General features: G+C 44.2%; 2 protein-coding genes across 5 annotated transcripts in view; one reads left to right on the plus strand and one right to left on the minus strand.

Annotated features, from left to right (window-relative positions):
* Positions 1 to 7,538: 7,538 nt before the first annotated feature.
* On the plus strand, positions 7,539 to 10,210 carry CFAP126 (cilia and flagella associated protein 126). Its single transcript, XM_019809444.2, has 5 exons — positions 7,539 to 7,581; positions 8,568 to 8,630; positions 8,830 to 8,910; positions 9,403 to 9,579; positions 9,893 to 10,210. Exons 1-5 carry the CDS (start codon positions 7,555 to 7,557, stop codon positions 10,208 to 10,210), a joined length of 666 nt encoding a protein of 221 aa, XP_019665003.1. The 5' UTR covers positions 7,539 to 7,554.
* A 1,667-nt stretch (positions 10,211 to 11,877) lies between these two features.
* SDHC (succinate dehydrogenase complex subunit C) overlaps positions 11,878 to 19,363 on the minus strand; it is a 31,982-nt gene continuing 24,496 nt past the window's right edge. For all 4 annotated transcript variants that reach the window (XM_002928730.4, XM_034667261.1, XM_019809445.2 and 1 more), the window contains 2 exons: positions 15,887 to 16,050; positions 11,878 to 12,729 (listed from right to left, as the gene is read on the minus strand). In XM_002928730.4, the coding sequence (XP_002928776.1) occupies positions 12,625 to 12,729; positions 15,887 to 16,050 (269 nt within the window). In that variant the 3' untranslated portion in view covers positions 11,878 to 12,624. The remainder of the gene's footprint in view (positions 12,730 to 15,886; positions 16,051 to 19,363) is intronic.

Genomic DNA, 19,363 nt, shown 5'->3' on the forward strand with positions numbered 1-19,363 from the left:
TGATCCCGGCGTTATGGGATCGAGCCCCACATCAGGCTCTTCCGCTATGAGCCTGCTTCTTCCTCTCCCACTCCCCCTGCCTGTGTTCCCTCTCTCGCTGGCTGTCTCTATCTCTGTCGAATGAATAAATAAATAAAATCTTTAAAAAAAATAAAATAAAATAAAATTTGATAGAATGCCCTAGTGAAACTGTCTGAGCCTGTTTTGTTTTGTAGGAACTCTAACTAGTTTAATTTTGTTTATGTTAAATGGTCTGTTTAGACTTTTTTTTAAAAAATATTTTATANGTTTATGTTAAATGGTCTGTTTAGACTTTTTTTAAAAAAAATTTTATATATTTATTTGACAGAGAGAGACAGCCAGCGAGAGAGGGACCACATCAGGGGGAGTGGGAGAGGAAGAAGCAGGCTCCCAGCGGAGGAGCCTGATGTGGGCTCCATCCCGGAACACTGGGATCACGCCCTGAGCCAAAGGCAGATGCTTAAGGACTGAGCAACCCAGGGGCCCCTGTTTAGACTTTCTGTCTCCACAGGGGTCAATTGTGTTAAATTGGATTTTTCTACAAAATTATCCACTTAACGTAGATTTTCAAATATAGTTACATAGAATATTTTTAAAATTTCCTCTCCTATGTCTCTTCATTTCTAATTTCATATATTTGTGCTGTCTCCCCCCCGCCTTTTTTTGAGTAGTTTAGCTAAGAAGTTCATTTTATTTTTTCAAACAGACCAGCTAGGATTTATTAGTGTTACTTTTTGTTGCAGTTGTTTTCAAACCCATTAATCTCTGCCCTTCTTTTACTTATTCCTTCCTTCTGCTGTCATTGGTATACCTTTTTTCTTCCCCTAATTTCTTGAGTCGCAATGTTTATCCATTCATTTTTACTTTAATTCATATAAGTATTTGATATCATAACTATTTCTCTGTTAGCTGTTTTAGCTATTTCTCACAGATTCTGGTTTTCATTATTACTATTTTCTTTTTTTTAATGAATGAATTTTTTTTTAAAGATTTTATTCATTTATTTGATAGCACAAGTAGGCAGAGCAGCAGGCAGGACTCTACCCCAGGACCCCGGGATCATGACCTGAGCCCAAAGCAGGCACTTAGTGGACTGAGCCACCCAGGTGCCCCCATTATTACTATTTTCAAAAAATTCTACAAATTGCGTTGCATTTCCCCTTAGACCCAGGAGTGGTTTAACATTTTTTTTTTCCTGTTAGAAGAGCCTTTTGGTTTGTTGTTGTTAGTACCTAGTTATATTACATTGTGGCCAGAGAATACTATTTGTTTTATTATTTTTCCCCCCTGGAATTAACTGCAATTTTCTTTGAGGCCTAAGACGCGAATGTGCTACATTCTTGTGATATTGTGAATGCTTTAAAATGCATTTGGGGAAAAAAAAAAGCGTATTCTCTATTATCAAGGTTCAGAGTTTAATACATATTAAATCTTATTTATTATGTTGCTTAGGTTTTCTATGCCCTTACTAATTTAGTGTTCACTTCATTTTCTAGATCTGAGAGATCTGTTACAGTTTCCAGTCACTGGTGCGCTTCTCTTTCTCCCTGTATTAAATGTAATTCTATCTTCTTTTTTCAAATTGCAGCAAAAGTTTATCTCGTAAAACTTTTTAGTCAGAATTCTCCTTTCTTGGATAATTACAATTGCAATCCCTGCTTCAGTTTAAAAAAAAAACAAAAAAACCAAGAAACCCCACTCTGGTACATTTTTGTTTCAGTCATTTATTTTTAGCCTTCCCGAGGCTCCTCATTTCAGATGTGTTTCATTTACACAGCACACTGCTGGGTTTTGCTTTGTCAGTCGATGGGAAAATCATTTTCTTTAACAGGCGTGGTAGACTCCTTAATATATTTATTGATGTGATCAATATGTTTGACCTCTGATCTTCCTGTTTTATATTTTTATTTTTTTTTTAAAGACTGCATTTATTTGAGAGAGCGAGCGAGCACGAGTGGGGGGAGGGGCAGAGGGAGAGGGAGAACAGACTCCCCACTGAGCAGAGCCTGACATAGGGCTCCATCCGAGGACCCCAAGATTGTGACCGGAGCCGAAGTCAGATGCATAACCGACTGAGCCACCCAGGCCCCCCTATGTTATATTTTTATATATTTAAGTCTTTCACCATGTGATCTATTTCATTTGCTTCCTCCTCCCCCCCTCCCCTCCCTTTTTTTTTAAACAGACCTTCTGGTATTTAGGAAGAATTTGTATTTTTGTTCTAAGGGTTACCTTTATCCTAAAACTTTTATACAATACATAAATTCTCTCTCTTTTTGGGTTGTTCTTTGTGTGACCACGTGAGCAGACAGACAGTATCTATATTGGTCTTTGCCCCTCCCATCCCCTTTCCTGGCAGAGCTCCTAAAACCCTTGTAATTTCTTAAGTGATGAGAGTCCTAGGAGCATCTTTTGCTCTGAGTTGGTCTCTGACCCTAGTTCCTTACACAGAACTCCTAAATCCCTTGGAATTTCCTGCGTACTAGGAGTGTCTTCTGTTCTGAGGCAACTCTGGGGGGGGGGCTCCTGGATGGGGGCGGGTCACCAGAAAGCCTGGAGACCTGATTAGTAGCCTGGCATCTTCAGCTCTCCGGAGAGGGAGGAGGGGCTGGAGATGGAGTTAATGATTGATCATGCCTAGGTGATGAGGGCTCCCTAAGAGCCCCAACAGTGCAGGTTTGGAGGGCTTCCAGGCGGGTGAACACGTGGAGGTGCGGGTGAGGGGCGTGGAAGCGCCGCACCCCTGCCCACACACCTTGCCCGAAGCACTTCTTCCCTCTGGACGTTCCTCTGTACCCTTAATCATAGCCTTTTATTATAAGCTGGGAAACAGTACGGACACAGTTTTCCTGAGTTCTGTGAGCCACTCTAGCAAATCCGTTCCACTCAAGGAGGGGGTCATGGGAACCTCTCCCTTACAGCCATCAGGCGGAAGCCCAGGTGACAATCTGGACTTGGCAGCTGACAGCTGAACTGGGGGTGGCCGGAGGGGGGCAGTCCTGTGGGACTGAGCCCTTCACCTCAAGGCCCTGATGCCATCTCTAGGTGGACTGTGTCAGAACGGAGTTACGCTGCAGGTGGCCCAGGTGGAGATGCACAACTACTCGGTGCCCCCCCGCCGCCGCCCACGTCTGGTGCTAGCAGGGTGTTTGAAAGACTCCTAATGTGCAGAAACATCAAATCAATCTAGGACTCTCTCTCTCTCTCTTTTAATGTCTTGCTGAGTACTTTATATAATTTTTTTTTTAAGTGGGCTCTACGCTCAACTTGGGGCTTGAACTCACGACCCCTAGGACAAGAGTCACATGCCCTACCCATTCAGCCAGCCAGGCACCCCAATCTAGGACTCTCTTAACCCCCCTCTGCTCGCTCTCCTCCAGCACCCACCCTGAGTCCTAGTTAACATTGGTGCCTGACAATGACTACTCCTCACATACTCTCCCTGAACTCTCCTCATTGATGGTGAGAGCTGTACCACATTTCAGGGTTGCCAAGAAACCTGGGAACATAAAAGAATACATATTCGTGGTTTCTTGAGATCGCATTTCAATACATGGTAAGATAATAGTATCTGTTTTCAGACTTTGTGGCCGCCCTCCATGCTGTGCAAGCTACAGTTTCCATTAAAGCCAAGGAAACAAATTTAATTCTCACCACTACTGAGAGATACTGATGTCTCTCCAGTCTTTTTGGTTGTATCCAGTTTGTTCTCTAGATTGCTCAGGAAAGGTTCTGATCAAGAATATTTTTCTTTTAGGGTGTGTGTGGGGAGATATAATAGCAGTTTCCAACAGAGGGGAAGAAAATAGAATCCGAAATTCATAATCTATAGAGAAGGTTTGAAGTAGCTTCTATGTTTGCGGGCATCCATCTCTTCCCTGCTTAGTGTGCACAGAAGTGCACTGTGGGAAGAACTCTACGGGAATGTACAGGAGCCATGGGACATGGAGAGTTCAAAGCTGGGCCCCTAGCTTGGTCGGATAAGATCCTGTCAGCCCAGGAAAATAGGCACAAGCCAGGTTCTAATCTAAGACCCACCATCACCTGCCCCAGTGAAGTAACATGCAGGGGACCTTGGAACTATCTGGAAGAAACCTTGGGGAGCTGATGGTATGACTAGAGACAATGATTCAGGGGTCAAATTGTAATAGATGAGATGCCCAAAGTTTTACTAATGAGGGGTTACTAATGATTTCTGGTTTTAAAAAATTACCATGGGGAGAAAATACAAATAAAATAAAAATTACCACGGGAAGAAAAATACATTGAAAGTACATGTTGCTGACTTTTGGTTGTGATAAATTAGAAAGCACCAAATAAGGTAGTTTATCTAACAATGCAAATTTTTGAGGGAGAAGTTGCTCGAGATCCCTTTACTATCTGGGAAGGAGTATGGGATGAAAGCAAACAACTTAGAGATCTAATCAATTCTATCAAGACTCCAAAATTTGCCACAGAATCTGACACACGGCTGGAAGGGGTGTAACGTCTTCGGAACGCAATTGGGCAACCTCTGTCAGAACGCAGCAGGGTGGCTGGCCGGCTCAGTCGGTGGAACATGGGACTCTTGACCTCAGGGTTGTAAGTTCGAGCCCCACACTAGATGCAGAGATTAAAAATAAAATCTTTTAAAAAAAATGCAATACCTTTTGACTGTATGATTTCATTTCTATAACTTTATCCCACAAATAGGCTCATAAAAATGCAAAATAACACCTGTGCGAAGCTGTTCACCTCTGCATTGTAACAGCAGCAAAACTAATGCTCACCAATAGGACACTGGTTAGATGAAGTGGAACACCTCACCCGTGTAACGGCACGCAGCGATAAGAAAGCTCTTCATGCACTAATATGTAATGGGATTCAAAATATATTTCTTTTTCTTTAAGATTTCATTTTAAGGATCATGACCTGAGCCGAAGGCACATGCTTACCCGACTGAGCCCCCCAGGCGCCCCTATGCTGCAGTTTCCTGGCTGGGGTGGTTATAAGAACCAAATGAGAACATGTAATAAAAAGCGATTAGAACTGTGCCTGGCATATAGTAATTATGTTCATTCTTATTATCAGATTGACAAAAACAGTAAAAACACGAGTAGTGTTGGAAAGAGAGGACTGGGCCCTCTCATAGACTCTCAGAAGATGTAGAAATTGGCACAATGTCTTTGGCAACTCCCATACTAAATGCACAAGCCATCTGACTTTGCAACTCACTTTCAGAAACGTATCCTATCGATCACATGTTCATAAAATTATATACATATCTATCTATATATCTATATACTCACAAAGATATACATGCATATATAGCTTTTCATTGCAAGAATGTCTATTAACAGGGGTGCCTGGGTGGCTCAGTCGGTTAAGTGTCCGACTCAGTTTCAGCTTAGGTCATGATCTCAGTTTCAGGAGATCAAGCCCTGTGATGAGCTCCCCGCTCAGCGAGGAGTCTGCTTCCCCTCTCTCTCTTCCTCTGTTCCTTCCTCTGCTCATACACTCTCTCTCAAATAAATAAATCTTAAAAAGAATGCCTGTAACAGCAAAAGACTGGAAATAACCTAAATGGTCATCCAAATGGGACCAAATAAGTACATGATGGTGTGTCCTAAAATGGATAATATACTGTCATGAAAAACATCCCTGAGATAGTCAAAAAAGCAATCACAGAACAATGTGGACATCTTGCCAGGTTAGTGTTAGAATGCATAGAATACTTCTGGAAAGAGACACAAGAAAATAGTAAAAGTAGTTATAATAGTAATAGTAACAGCAATCCCCTCTGAGGAGCAAGACTGGGAGTTGAAGTCAGATGGAGATTTGCTTTTCATTAAACATCCTTCTGTAAAAATGAAAAGATTCCCCCACGTACATTACTTTTTCCATTAAACAAAAACTAGCTGATTTTTCAAAACAAGAGTGCAGTCATCAGATAATCCTACAACTCTATCGCGAAAGCATACCAGGGACACCTCAGTGGCTCGGTTAATTAAGCGTCTGCCTTTGGCTCCGTCATAATCCCAGGGTCCTGGGATCGGGTCCTACATCAGGCTCTCTGCTCAGTGGGGAGTCTGCTTCTCCCTCTACCCCTCCCCCTGCTCGTGCTCCCTCTATCTCTCTTTCAAATAAATAAATAAATAAATAAAAATCTTAAAATACTGCCGTTTTCTTAAAAAAAAATAAAAAAGAAAGAAAAGAAAAGCATACCAGCTGAAGACAGAAGTTCCGAGAGAAATGCTGGTTGTTTGACTATCACTGTGGCTTTGAGGACACAATGGATGTCCTAGAGCAAAGTCCTTGGTTTTGAAGGTTATCACTCTAGAGCACTGAGAACCACAGGGAATAAGCTCGCAAGTCCTCTTTCCAGACCTCACAGTCTCCGGCTGTTACCTGCCAGAGCCTGCCGAACGAGGGCTGTTTTTACCTCCATCTCTCCAAGCGTAGGAGGGCTCTCATACTTGGTGTGTTAGTTGGGATGATGACTTTAGGAGGAAAAGGAAGGGAGAGGGACTGACAACTGTCCCCTATAATGCTCTCTCAGTTCTCAATGATTTCTTTGAACAGCTTTTTTCATCTTCACATCTCATGTTACAAACAGACTTACAATTCATAAAGCAGTTTCCCTTTCTCATCAATTCTGACAACCCAGGAAATGAATATGATAATGCCATTTCAGACGCGTCTCGGAGGGGTTGCCCAGTCCCACGAATGTTAGTTTGTGTCCTGGAACCACCACTTAACTTTCCAAATCTGATGCTTTCCACATCATCGCTTTCTCCATCCCTGCCCAATCTCCCGCCACTAGCTCCTAATTCTACCTCATCCCTGCCAACTCCACGCACCTGTGTTCTTAGGCCCTGAGATCCTAGAGTGATGGACGAGACCAGAGTCATTCAAGGACAAAGGACAAGCTATGCTTTTTCCTGCTGGAGATAAATCTGAGTCACTTTTCAAAACATTATTCCTTTGCTATTCTGAGAAAATGAAGAAGTGGACCCTATAAACTGAGTCTCGCAGTATTGAGGACCTACTATGCAATGACACTGACTGGACACCTCCCACTTTATCTCACGGCCCTGTAAAGGCAGGCTCTATTATCTTCACAATATGAATCAGTCCACAGAAACTGAGAAGGGGAGCCAATTGTTTAACGTCACACAGCTCCTATGATAGTAAGTCGAGTGAGGATTCCAACCCCAGCGTCTGGCTCTCAAGTCCAGGGTCCGTTCCAGCACACTGCCCCCAAAACACAGCTCTCGGTGTTCCACGGTTTGTTAAGATGGTTAAAAACCACAGTACAAGACAATCCAGAAGTTCTTAAGTAGGGTAAGTTATGCTATTAAAAAGGGCCGTTCTTTAGCTCATTTACTTTGTCTTCCGCGTCTCTAAAATGAAACCAAACCTGAATTTCCAGGGAGAGGTTGGGGCAGTGTCATCCAAGGAGGTGAGTAGCAAGTAAAGGGGCCGGCAGTCCTGGAAGGGCCGCCTTCCGCGGTTGCTGGGCAACAAAGGCAAACAGCAAAGAGTGGCAGGATCATGGCCACTAACTACAGTGCCAACCAGGTGAGTTCTTTTTCCATCTCTAATGATTGATTTTGCCCTTGGACTGACCCTCCCAGAGGATTCTGATTATTGAATGAAGAGCTGAAAGTGGGGTGAGATGGTATTTTTCACCTCTTTAGCTCCTCAGGGTAGAGAGGGCCCATGGACAAGCAAAAGGCTTCTCTGGGTTAAGTTTGTAGGATCTGGACAAGAGGTCAGCAGGGTTTTTTCTGTAAAGGGCCAAACGGTAAATATCTCAAAATTTTTAGGGCCATGTGGCAAAATCAGAGATGTTATGGCTTAAAATAGCAAGAGAAAATATTTTTCCATAAAATTTCTGACAGAATTCAAAATATTGTAACTGTAATTTTTTGTAATACTAATGAAAAAAATAGAATTCTTGTGGGACAAGAAAACACTTTACTACTGTTTCCTTTTTCAAATCAATTGCAAATATCCATCTATAAAAACCATTCTTTGCTGTCTCAGGTCTTCCCAAGACAGACAGGAGGATGGAATGGGCCCATGGGCCACATTTGCCCACCCCTGGTCTAGACCAGGATCACCCAATAAACAGATAATGCGAGTCACAAATGTAATTTAAAATTTTCTAGTAGCTATGTGAAAAAAAACTAAAAAGAAATAAAATTAACTTAAATAATATATTTAACCCAGTAAGTCTAAAATATTATTTCAATGTTTAATCAATATTTAAAGTTATAATAAGATGCTTACATTCTCTTTTTTTGTACTAACTCTCCGAAATTACAAAGCACCTCCATTGGGACTAGTCACATTTCAAGTGTTGGGTAGCCACATGTGGCTAGTGGCGCCATGTTGAATAGCACACATTTAGACCAAAAAATAATATCCCTTCTATAGTGAGTTAAAGCCTAGCTTGGCTGTTCAGGTCTTTGGTCTTCAACTCTGAAGAACTGTGCCTCGTCATCATTTCCCAGGCACAGGGCCTTTGAGCCTCACAGAGATTCTCATCTTTCTCTCCACAGTATGAAAAAGCTTTCTCACCCAAGTATCTGCGGAACTGGTCTCCTGCCAAGCCAACAAAAGAGGTATTGCATGTGCAGTGCTCCCACAGGGCCAGTTTCTGATTCTTTCCACCACGTTCTCTGTAACTCACTGGCACCTAGTTCCTTTAGCCACCTCTAAATTCCCATATCTTCTTCTCCCTCAGCCCTTAACTCGAGCCCCTCAGATACCCTCTTTTCCACTCCATTTTCACAAGCATTTCTCTCCTCACCTCTACCCCAGAGAATTTCTTCCCATGAAGGCTATACTCAGATTATCGCCAATGATCGTGGTCATCTGTTGCCTTCAGTGCCCCGTTCCAAGGTGAGATACTGATCCCCATTCCTACTGAGGAAGGTGAAGAACTGGGGCACACAACTGGAGTAACCGAGATTGGAGGTTTGCGATCTAGCACAGCCACTATCTGGAAATTAAAGTTCAATCTAATTCCCACTGCAACACAACTGTCGCCAAACTTCCAGCCAGCTTATCCAACACAACAGAGGTGCTGAGCACCCAGAATGCCCTAAACTGATGAACATCTTCACAATACTTAGGTAGTGGGTACTCCGCTAGACTTAGCCTAAGGACACGGAATTTAAGTTAACCCAGCAGAATTAATATGATGACAAAATCAGGGTAACCTAATTGAGAAAGGGGGTAAGCACAAGTGGGGAGACTGGGAGACTGTGCTTTCAGTCTGATTTCATTACCATGCATCCCAAGGGTGAAGGGTGGAAGGAAGACAACAGACCTGCCGATAGGGCAGTAGTCCTCGGAGAAGCCAGCTGAAGAGCCTCGTCTTCTTCCTTTTAGGCAAGTCCCTGGGGATCTTTCATGGGCACCTGGCAAATGCCTCTGAAGATACCCCCTGCTCGGGTGACCCTGACCTCCCGTACAGTTGCTGGTGCTGCCTCCCTCACCAAATGGATACAGAAAAATCCTGATTTGCTCAAGGCCTCCAATGGGCTGTGTCCTGAAATCTTAGGCAAGGTATCTATTCCTCCCACCTAACCTCAAATCCTATCATCTGCATTTCTTTTCAACCTCAAAAATGCCTCTTGTTATACCAGCACTATCGCAGCAGGGGGAACCTCTAACCAGCTCTCTCATCCTGTCTAGTCCCTGTCTTCTGACACCTAAAGAGATGTGCTAGGGACGCACACATTCCCACCAGAATGCAAAATGATCTGATCTGACCTTTTGTCCATGGTATGGGGAGAAAGGGAGTTAGCATTCTAAGATGGATTGGGAATGATCTAGGCCTGGCCAGATACATGACTGTCTCTTCCATTCTACCCGGCAGCCTCACGATCCAGACAGTCAGAGGAAACTCGGGAAGTCTACCACAAAGACTGTACAACAAGCATCAAGTCCGACCATAATTCCAAGCTCCCCAGCTGTAAACCTCAATTCCCCAGACCAACCCCAAAGCTCACACCCCTCTGCAGGTCACACCCCGGGTCCCCCCAGCCCAGCCAACTCTCTCAGGAGCCCACCAGGAAGTCCATGTATGCTAGAACACGGGGCAGGTCCTAATCCAGCTGCAGTCCAGAAAAACAAACCTGGAATTCCAGAGGCACCAAGGGCCCACACTGAGAAAACTTGTCTAGAGACTGAGTGATGTAAGCAAGACCCCCGGTGCGGGACACAGAACAGGGAAATTATAGGGTGGGAATAAAGGCAATCTTGGAAAATAAACATTATTTGTTGAATCTATTACTGATTTGGATGTTTTTTCCTTCTGTTATGGCTGCCTCTTGTAACCCATGACTAGGAGGCGGGTTGGGGGATAGAGGGTAGGAAAAAGAACACGGCAGTGGCTGGAGGTGGAACACATTTTTACAAGGATTGAGTCAGTTATCCTGCAAAAGTGGCCAAGTGGAAGTTGGTCTGAATTGTAGCAAAAGAAAAACCTCAAAGAGCCAGTCCTTACTGTGAGCCCCTCATTTTTCATCTGAGCATGCGCAACCGCCACCTTGAAGTCAGAAATACGATTGTTCAGTAGAGCACGCATATGCACGTCTGGAGAAGATGGGGGAAGAAAAGGGAAGGGAAGCCAGGGTACAAGACACTATCCTTGTCTACGACTTCACATCTGACGGCAGAACAAACGGGGAAGACAAACTAGGAAGTCATAAAAGTAAAACTCAAGCAAAAGTACCTACACGGTTTTGAAAAGTGAAGATACAGGAGTGACTGGAAGTCAGAGAAGAAAAACAAAGACAGACGGTAAGTAGAAATTCAGGGCAGAGTAACAAACATGAGGACCACTGTACCCCAACCCCAATCACCCAAATGGTAAGAAGCCACCAAAAAAAGGTAAGAAGTTCCCTGTCCATTTCCCAGCCTCCAACACCAGCTTATCCTCGTCCTATTCTGCAGTCTTCCTGGCGCCAGCTGTTCAACGTAATGCCCTTGCCAAACCCTTCCCAGCTCCAATGCTGAAGTGTCCCTCATGAACATCTGTCCCCCATGCCAAGGACAAGTACAGAGGACACAGGGTTTAAGCTGGAGGAAGGCTACAAAGGCTTCCCAGGGCTAGTCGAGCAGGAAGGGAGAAGTGATCATCACAGAAAGCGGAAGGCTACTCGGGAGCTGGGAGGACCACCGCTGAGCACAGATCCCCAGTGTCTTAGCTTCAGTGAGGCCTTCCTGTCCAACTGCCACCAGTTACAATCATTGCTCCTCCTCTCCAACCCACAGCTTTAACTGGCTGGCCAACAACTCAGACAAGATAGATCTGCTACCCCCGAGTTTCCAAAGACTATCAAAACAGCATTCCTGCCAAGGGAGTTAGAGAGTCAAGAGGCCGGCCCATATGGATTTTAAAAGTAGCAAGTTTTCCTGTTAAATTACACATTTTTGCCAGGTCTTCAACAATCCCTCCTCTCTTATCTCTGCTCTTTTCTCTCCCAGTCTACACACCTAGCTCATCGGCCCTTAGCTGCCACCTCCCCTGGTCCTCTGGCTCCCTTACTGGGTCATCATCTGCTGAACTGCACCCTGAGGTCGATGCACAGTTCTCAGGGGGATTCTGCAGCTCGTGATAATGCAAAGCTTCCACATGCCTTTCTCTTCCTTCTCTGAGGCTTCTGCACAATATTTGATCTCTGGCTACTTGCATCTGATTCCCTAAACATTGTTCCAGTGGTCAGCCGCAGGACGAGCTGTTTCCCTCCTGAGAAAGGTCAGATTGGGGGATGTAAACGCCTGAGACCAGAGTGAGAGGGAGGAAACTGGCTCTTCCCCAACCTCCATTCTCTTGGTTTCTCTAGATTTCAAGGAGAGTCAAAGACAAAATGAGTATTTTAATTCAGTTTCAGAAACAGATGTCACATGAATTTGGATTAGAAAAGAGGCTTGTTTTTTCCAGAAATGCGGGGGGCGGGGGCGCTTGATAGGTTCACTGTAATTTTCTGGATCTTCCTTTTGCATTAAAAGCTATATATCTTCTCCCCAAAGCACCTGCTTTAAGAGTCAACTGACCCTCTTCATCTCCTGCTAGCTGGGACAGGCTAATTCCCCTCCACCCCCATCCCTCCTCTTTCAGTCATACTGTGTGGGTGCTGAAGACCCTGGGCTCTGACCAATGAACAGAACTGTCCTTTAAGCCAGCAACCCACAGGCAATGGCACCCAAAGCCCCACTCTCAGTCCCCATGGCAGAGGCCACAGAGCTGGCATTGTTTCCACTGTCTCAGGAAGAAGGAGCCAAAAGCTGACTGTCAGCACAAATCAAGGCCCAATATGGAGAGAGAATGAGGGCTTCTAGGCCCAGAGTAGGCTTCAAGCTGGGGGCAGGAAAAGGGAAGTTTTGAGTCATCCCATCTTTAGAAACAAAGGGGAAACTGGACCCTCTTCCACTGCTCTGGTCCTAGAAGGCACTCTACTGCCACTAAGCTCCAAGGGGATGTGCAAGCACAAAAGGGTCTAAATAAATCAGGAGAACTTTGTCTTGGCTGGAGAAGAGAGTGACAAACAGGAAGATAGGTCAGTGAATCATTTATGGGAAGACAATGCCAGAAACGTCAGCTCTTCACATGGCTGCCAGCCCTACAGAGGACAACACGGTAAGAACCAAGACAGCCACTCCAGACTGGTACAGCTGGGGAATCTTCAGGCCTTTCCCTAGGTCCCATACCTGCAGAAAAAAGAAGGAAGAAAGAATTTCAGCAGTCAGGGCCCTGGGTACTCTCTTTTCTGAGAAATGAGCTCCACCCCATGGGAAGGACAACTCCTCCTGGCACGGTTCTAGGGAAAAGCCCTTCTCCTGGACCCCACCTTTCTCAAAACCCACAACACGGTCCCTACCACCCAGTTGCCCCAGTGACAGAAAAGGCAGATATACAAAGTACAGCCTGTATCTACAAAAGCTTCCAGACTAAAGAGAGAAACTTCCCCGAATGACAACAAAACCCAATCAACATTTCCCACAGTGTGCTCCTCCACAAGCTAGTTCCTCAGAATGCTAAAAGGTGTTGCACGGGGGAGCAAAGTTCCACAGTCAAATAAATTTAGTAAACATTTAACTGCAAGGCTTTTGAAACAACTTATTAACATACACCGTGAAGCTCTAAAACAACAAGGATAGAAGATACGCGGTTTCTTAGATACAGCCAGTCACAGAACCACCACCACCTCCCCCAACCCCTGCCTTCGAGGAGTAACATCCAGTCAGAGAACCAGTATTCTAAAAAATCCCTGAGATCTAGAAGGCTATTTGTCATTTTGTTTGCCAGTATGTTTACAGCAAAAGTTCACGAAAAAATAAGCAATATTCACCATTAGTATGTGTGCTGCATTCTCTATACTGTATGCTATTAAATTTCTGTTTTGTTTTGTTTTTTTAAATAAGCCCCATGCACAATGTGGGGCTTAAACCCACAACCCCAAGATCAGGTCACACTCTCCACCGACTGAGCCAGCCAGGAGCCCCTAAATTTCTGGTTTTGTTGGTAACAACCCACTAAACTGATTTTCTCCCCACTGCATCAGAAACCAGGGTTTTAAAAGCACTGACTAGCCTCTCCTGTACCCCAGGGATACTAACGGTGTTACATCTCAGTCACTAAAAGACCCCCCAGGGCAAAAGCAGAATTTTTAGGCTCTACGCTTTCCACATTTGATTACCCCAATTTAACACAAACGCCCACACTCTGAAGGTTAAACTAAATTAGGAGGACTTAAGAGAAAACTTAGACCCTGGGGGGGTGCGGGGAATGGAGCCTCTACCTAGATCAGATTAGGGGTCCAGCAGATTCCACACAGAGCTGTTCTGCTTATATAAGCACAGAGTTCTACCAAAAAACCTGAGCCCTACTGGCTGGTGGTGACAAGGGGGCTTACTCTCTAGAATGCCAGAGACCCTGTCACTTCCCACTCTTTTCTATCAATTCGACTCCCCTCTCCCCATTAGATCTTCTGCGAAGGAAGGCAACTATCAAGCTCGGAGGGCAAGAGCTAGGACTGTCTGTCATGGAGAACAGATCAAATCCTGTCCCACACTCAGAGCCAGTACTGGCTACAAGAAAAAATAAAAGCAGATTTAAGGGCTTAAGAAAAGCCTTTAGGCTCCTCACTTCTCTCAACAAAGAGATGACCATTACAGGCAGGAACCAGCGCAGAAAAACCTTGCCTGAGTTCTGAGATTTTGCAAAACCTCTTCCCCTTCCCTCCCCTCATACTGAGACAAAAGCAAATATATGGCAAGCCCTCTAGAGCCAGGATGTGAACAGAGGAAGCTGATCAGCTGATTTTCATTAGAGAGATTTGTTCTGTGGAATAAGAAGTCATTAATGGAAATGCTCTCCTTCTTTACCCCCTCCCGGAGGGAAATGAAGTCATTGTGAATCAAACTGAACACTGCCCCAGGGAACAGTTGATAGATACACTTAATTAAACAGGTCACTTAGGCTCTCACTTTTCTGATTCCATTAAACTGTCTATTGGACCAGACTGAAATTCAGAAAATGCTTGTTTCTGGATTCTGATGTGGAAATTATAAAGGTCAGATTAAGGCAAGAGTATCCATCTGACAGATGGCTCAGGTTAGGAAGAAACTGGAAGACAAGAAAGAATGGAATCATAATTGTCTTCCTGGGAAAGAAAGCAAGATGATGGGTAGAGAGACCACAAAACATGAAATCTTAAAATGCTGGAGGAGGGACTGCTCTCTGACCTGGGTAGGATGATTAAGCTTTAATTCCTTTATAAAAGAGAAGGAGGGGGTGCCTGAGTGGCTCAGACGGTTAAGCATCTGCCTTCGGCTCAGGTCATGATCCCGGGGTCCTGGGATCAAGCCCCACGTTGGGCTCCCTGCTCAGTGGGGCGTCTGCTTCTCCCTCTCCCTCTCCCCCTGCTCCTGCTCTCTCTCTCTTGTGCACGTGTGCTCTTGCGTGTGCTCACTCTAATGAATAAATAAAATCTTAAAAAGAGAGAGAGAGAAGGAGGCGCTCCTGGGTGGCTCAGTCGGTTAAATGTCTGACTCTTGGCTTCGGATTAGGTTAGGATCTCAGGGTCTTGGGATCAAGCCCCATGCTGGGCTCCACGCTCAGTACAGAGTCTGCCTATCCCCCTCCCTCTGCTCCTCCCTGGCTCACATGTGCCCTGAGTACACGTGCATGCACTCTCTCTCTCTAATAAATAAATTAAAAAATAGTAACAAAAATTCAAAAAAGAGGAGGAGAAAAGTCATGTAGGAGGCAGCATGGACAGTTTTCAGGCCATCAAAAGATTCCTAACCCCAATATTAAAATCTGGAATCCTAGGTACCCCATTCCCTCCAAGAGCTCAACAAAAACCAAAAACAATTAACGCAATCCAATGTCAAGATAACAAAACAATATATTTGACTCCAGCTGGACTTGTCACCCTGGGTTGACAGGAATGTTAGAGTGAAAGCAGCAACCATCTAGCTCAGAATTGAAACCCCAGGCTCTAGAATAGAGCCTGACACACTGTAGGTACCAATTAATTATCTAATAAATCTGCCTTCTATGTCAGAGGGATGACCTGGCTTCAGGGGGTCTCCTTTAGCAAAACTCCCCTTCAAAATGGAGCAGTTCACACTGAGACCCTGCAAGTATCTGCCAGGCCTACACCCAGAGCTCAGCGGGATCCCCAGCAGGTCTGCCAAGGAGTGCACACGGATCTAGTTTAGCTCTCCCCAAGAGCCCCTGAGCAAAGGTCCAGACAACTAACTTTAGGGGTGGCCCTAAACCCAGGCAATGAAGGAGGGAATCCTACACTCCCCTACACTCCCTTCACCCAGAAAATGTATAAACCAACAATTAACTTACCAAGTGTCGGATCCCATTCCAGGTGTGATACATGAGAGGGAAGACAAGTGCGAACTTGGCCGTGTAGATCAATGACGGCCCCAGACACAGGGACTTCACAAGTTCCAAATGAGACTCAAAGTTCCCAGGGATCAACAGGGCCGACAAGCCAAAGAGAGAGACCCCTGAGGAGAAAACCAAGTGAGCCCATTACAGCTGTCCACCAGCAATCACTACTGTAACACGTAAAACTCGGTCCTCTGACAGGCCCGGGCACCTCATACGATTCTGACCCATTGTGAAATGGGGAAGATTTAAAATAATGTTCATGTCTGTAGTGGGAGGTAAGCTACTTGGGACCTGACCCTAATCCCTTAAATTTGCCATACACGTTAGCATGTTACTCCTCCTTTCAACATCCCTCTCTATAAGACTTCACGTGGCACTCTAGAGGTCACCTTCTGACTGCACCTACATTATCATCTCCATAAGAAAAAGTAAAAACAGTATATTCAGTCCAAGGTAAAGACTGAGAAAAAATTTTAAATCATTCAAATCTCCACCACACACACAAAAAATGTAACATAAAATGGACCAGAGACCTAAACATAAGAGCTAAAACATTAAAACTCTGAAAAAACCACAGAAGTCAATCTTCACGACCCTAGATTAGGCACTGGTTTCTTATATATGCTGCCAAAACCATCGTGACAAAAGAATAAACTGGACTTTATCAAAATTAAAAATTTTTGTGCTGCAAACAATGTCATTCAGAAAGTAAAAACATGAATAAATGGCACAGCATAGGGAGCAGTCAATGGTAGTGTGACAGTGTGCATGGTGACAGATGGTGGTTTCAAGAGCGCTAAGCACAGCGTAACGTACAGGGAAGCGAAACCAGTATGTCGTACACCTGAAACCAATGTAACATTGTGTGCCGACTATACTCAAAGGGGAAAAAAAAAAAGTAAAAAGACAACACAGAGTGAGAGAAAATATTTGCAGAACATATGTCTGTAAGGAACGTGTATCCAGGATATACTAAAGACTCTTACAACTCAGTAATAAAGACAACCCAATTTAAAAATGGACAAAAGATCTAAATAGGTTCTCTCTCCAAACATGGATAAATAAATGGCCAATAGGAATATGAAAAGATGCCCAACACCATTAGCCAATAGGGAGATGCAAATGAAAACCATGAGGAGAGCGCCTGGGTGGCTCAGTCGGTTGAGTGTCTGCCTTCGGCTCAGGTCATGATCCCGGGGTCCCGGGATCGACCCCCATGTCGGGCTCCTTGCTCCGTGGGGAGTCTGCTTCTCCCTCTCACTTTCCCTCTGTGCTCTCCCTCTCTCTCTCAAATAACATCTTTCAAAAAAAGAAAAAAAAATGATGAGAAGCCACTTCACAACTACCAGGATGTTATAATATATCTAAATATAAAACTATGTGCATTTATATAAGATATACACATTTATATAAATATCAAATGTGTTTAATTTTTTTTCCTAGACAGAGAGAGACTGAACAAGTGAGCGAGCAGGGGGTAGGGGCAGAGGGAGAAGGAGAGAGAGAGAATCTTAAGCCTAGCATGGAGCCCAACACAGGGCTCGATCTCACGACCCTGAGATCATGACTGGAGCCAAAATTAAGTCAGACACTTAACCAACTGTGCCACCCATATGCCCCTCAAATACATCTAATTTATATTTAATAACATGTAAATATCAAAAGACAGGTAATAACAAGTGTTGGCAAGGATGTAGAGAAATCAGGATCTCACATATTGCTGGTGGGAGTGTGAAATGGTACAGCCACTTTGGAAGACAATCTGGCAGTTTCTCAAAACGCTGATAGAATTAGGGACGCCTGGGTGGCTCAGTGGGTTAAGCATCTGCCTTCGGCTCGGGTCATGATCCTGGAGCCTCAGGACTGAGCCCCACATCAGGCTCCCTGCTCAGCAGGGAGTCTGCTTCTCCCTCTGATCCTCCCCCCTTCTTGTGCACTCTCTCTCTCAAATAAATATTTAAATATTAATAATTAATTATTAACTAAATTAATAAAATATTTAAATTAAAAAAGCAGCTTATACTTTAGTAGGGGAGACACTTCAGTGCATCAGTCTACAGTCCAAGGAAGGTGCCGGAAGTCACTAGCACCGTAACAAAGGCATACGTGTGCGTGGGGTGCTCGGGAACACACAGATCAAAATCCATCTGGTAGGAGGGGGACAGTATCCTGAAAAGCTTTTTCTCAGAGGTGTAGTTAAGCTAAATTTTGAGGAAAGAGATGAGGGGGCAGAGAAGTCAGGAGTGGCAGGATACATCAAAGAGGGCCTTATATGCTAAACTACAGAGTTTCAACTTGATCCTGCCAATCAAGGATGACAGATTTCATCTTGGTGCCAATCAAACATGGTTCATCTCAGTGCCAACCCCTATCAGTTAATAGTAGCTATCTAAAATGTTCTAGTAAGACACATAGATGGCCAACACATGTGTGAAAAGATGCACAACACTAATCTTCAGGAAAATGCAAATCAAAACCACTCTGAGACATCACCTCACACCAGTCAGAATGGCTAGTGTCAAAAAGAGAAGAAATACCAAGTGTTGACAAGGATGTGAAGAAAAGAGAACCCTGGCACACTGGTGATGGGAATGTAAATTGTACAAACACTGTGGGAAACAGTATGGAGGTTCCTCAAAAAATTAAAAACAGAAATACCATACAATTTGGTAATTCCACTACTGGGTTATTTACCGAAAGAAAACAAAAACACTAATTCGGGGCGCCTGGCTGGCTCAGTTGCAGGAGCATGACTCTTGATCTCAGGGTCGTGAGTTCAAACCCCATGTTGGGTGTAGCGATTACTAAAAAAAAATAAATAAACTTAAAAAAAACCCCACTAATTTCCTATGTTTATGGCAACATTATTTACAATGGAAGATATGGAAGCAGCTCAGGTGGCCATCAGTAGATGAATGGATAAAGAGGATGTGGTACACGTATACAGCAGAACATCACTCAGGCATAAAAAAGAAAGAGATCTGGCCTTCTGCAACAACATGGACGGCCGAGAGGGTATTATGCTAAGTGAAATAAGTTAGCTAGAAAAAGACAAATACCAGGTGCTGGGGTGGCTCAGGCATTAAGCATCTCAGGGTCATGATCCCAGGGTCTGGGGATCTGGTCACACATCAGGCTCCCTGCTCAGTGGGAAGTCTGCTTCTCCCTCTGCCCTTCTCCCACCCCAGCTCATGCTCGCACTCTCTCAAAAATAAATAATATCTTAAAAAAAAAGAAAAAGACAAATACCATATGATTTCACTTATATGTGGAATCTAAAAAACAAAACAAATAAATGGATTCTTAAATATAGAGAACAAACTCATGGTTGCCAGAGGAGAGGTGGGTGGAGGCACAGGTGAAATACATAAAGGGAATTAAGAGGGACAAACTTCCAGTTATGAAATAAATAAATCACAGAGATGAGAA

This window comes from Ailuropoda melanoleuca, chromosome 8 (assembly GCF_002007445.2).
Source record: "Ailuropoda melanoleuca isolate Jingjing chromosome 8, ASM200744v2, whole genome shotgun sequence".
Lineage (NCBI taxonomy): Eukaryota > Metazoa > Chordata > Mammalia > Carnivora > Ursidae > Ailuropoda > Ailuropoda melanoleuca.

What these genes read in the sequence shown, in the direction of transcription:
- CFAP126 (XM_019809444.2), top strand. Translation starts at nt 7,555, where the DNA reads ATGGCCACTAACTACAGTGCCAACCAG. An exon ending in CTAACTACAGTGCCAACCAG is followed by an intron (nt 7,582 to 8,567) that starts GTGAGTTCTTTT and finishes TTCTCTCCACAG; the next exon opens with TATGAAAAAGCTTTCTCACC. An exon ending in GTCCTGAAATCTTAGGCAAG is followed by an intron (nt 9,580 to 9,892) that starts GTATCTATTCCT and finishes TCTACCCGGCAG; the next exon opens with CCTCACGATCCAGACAGTCA.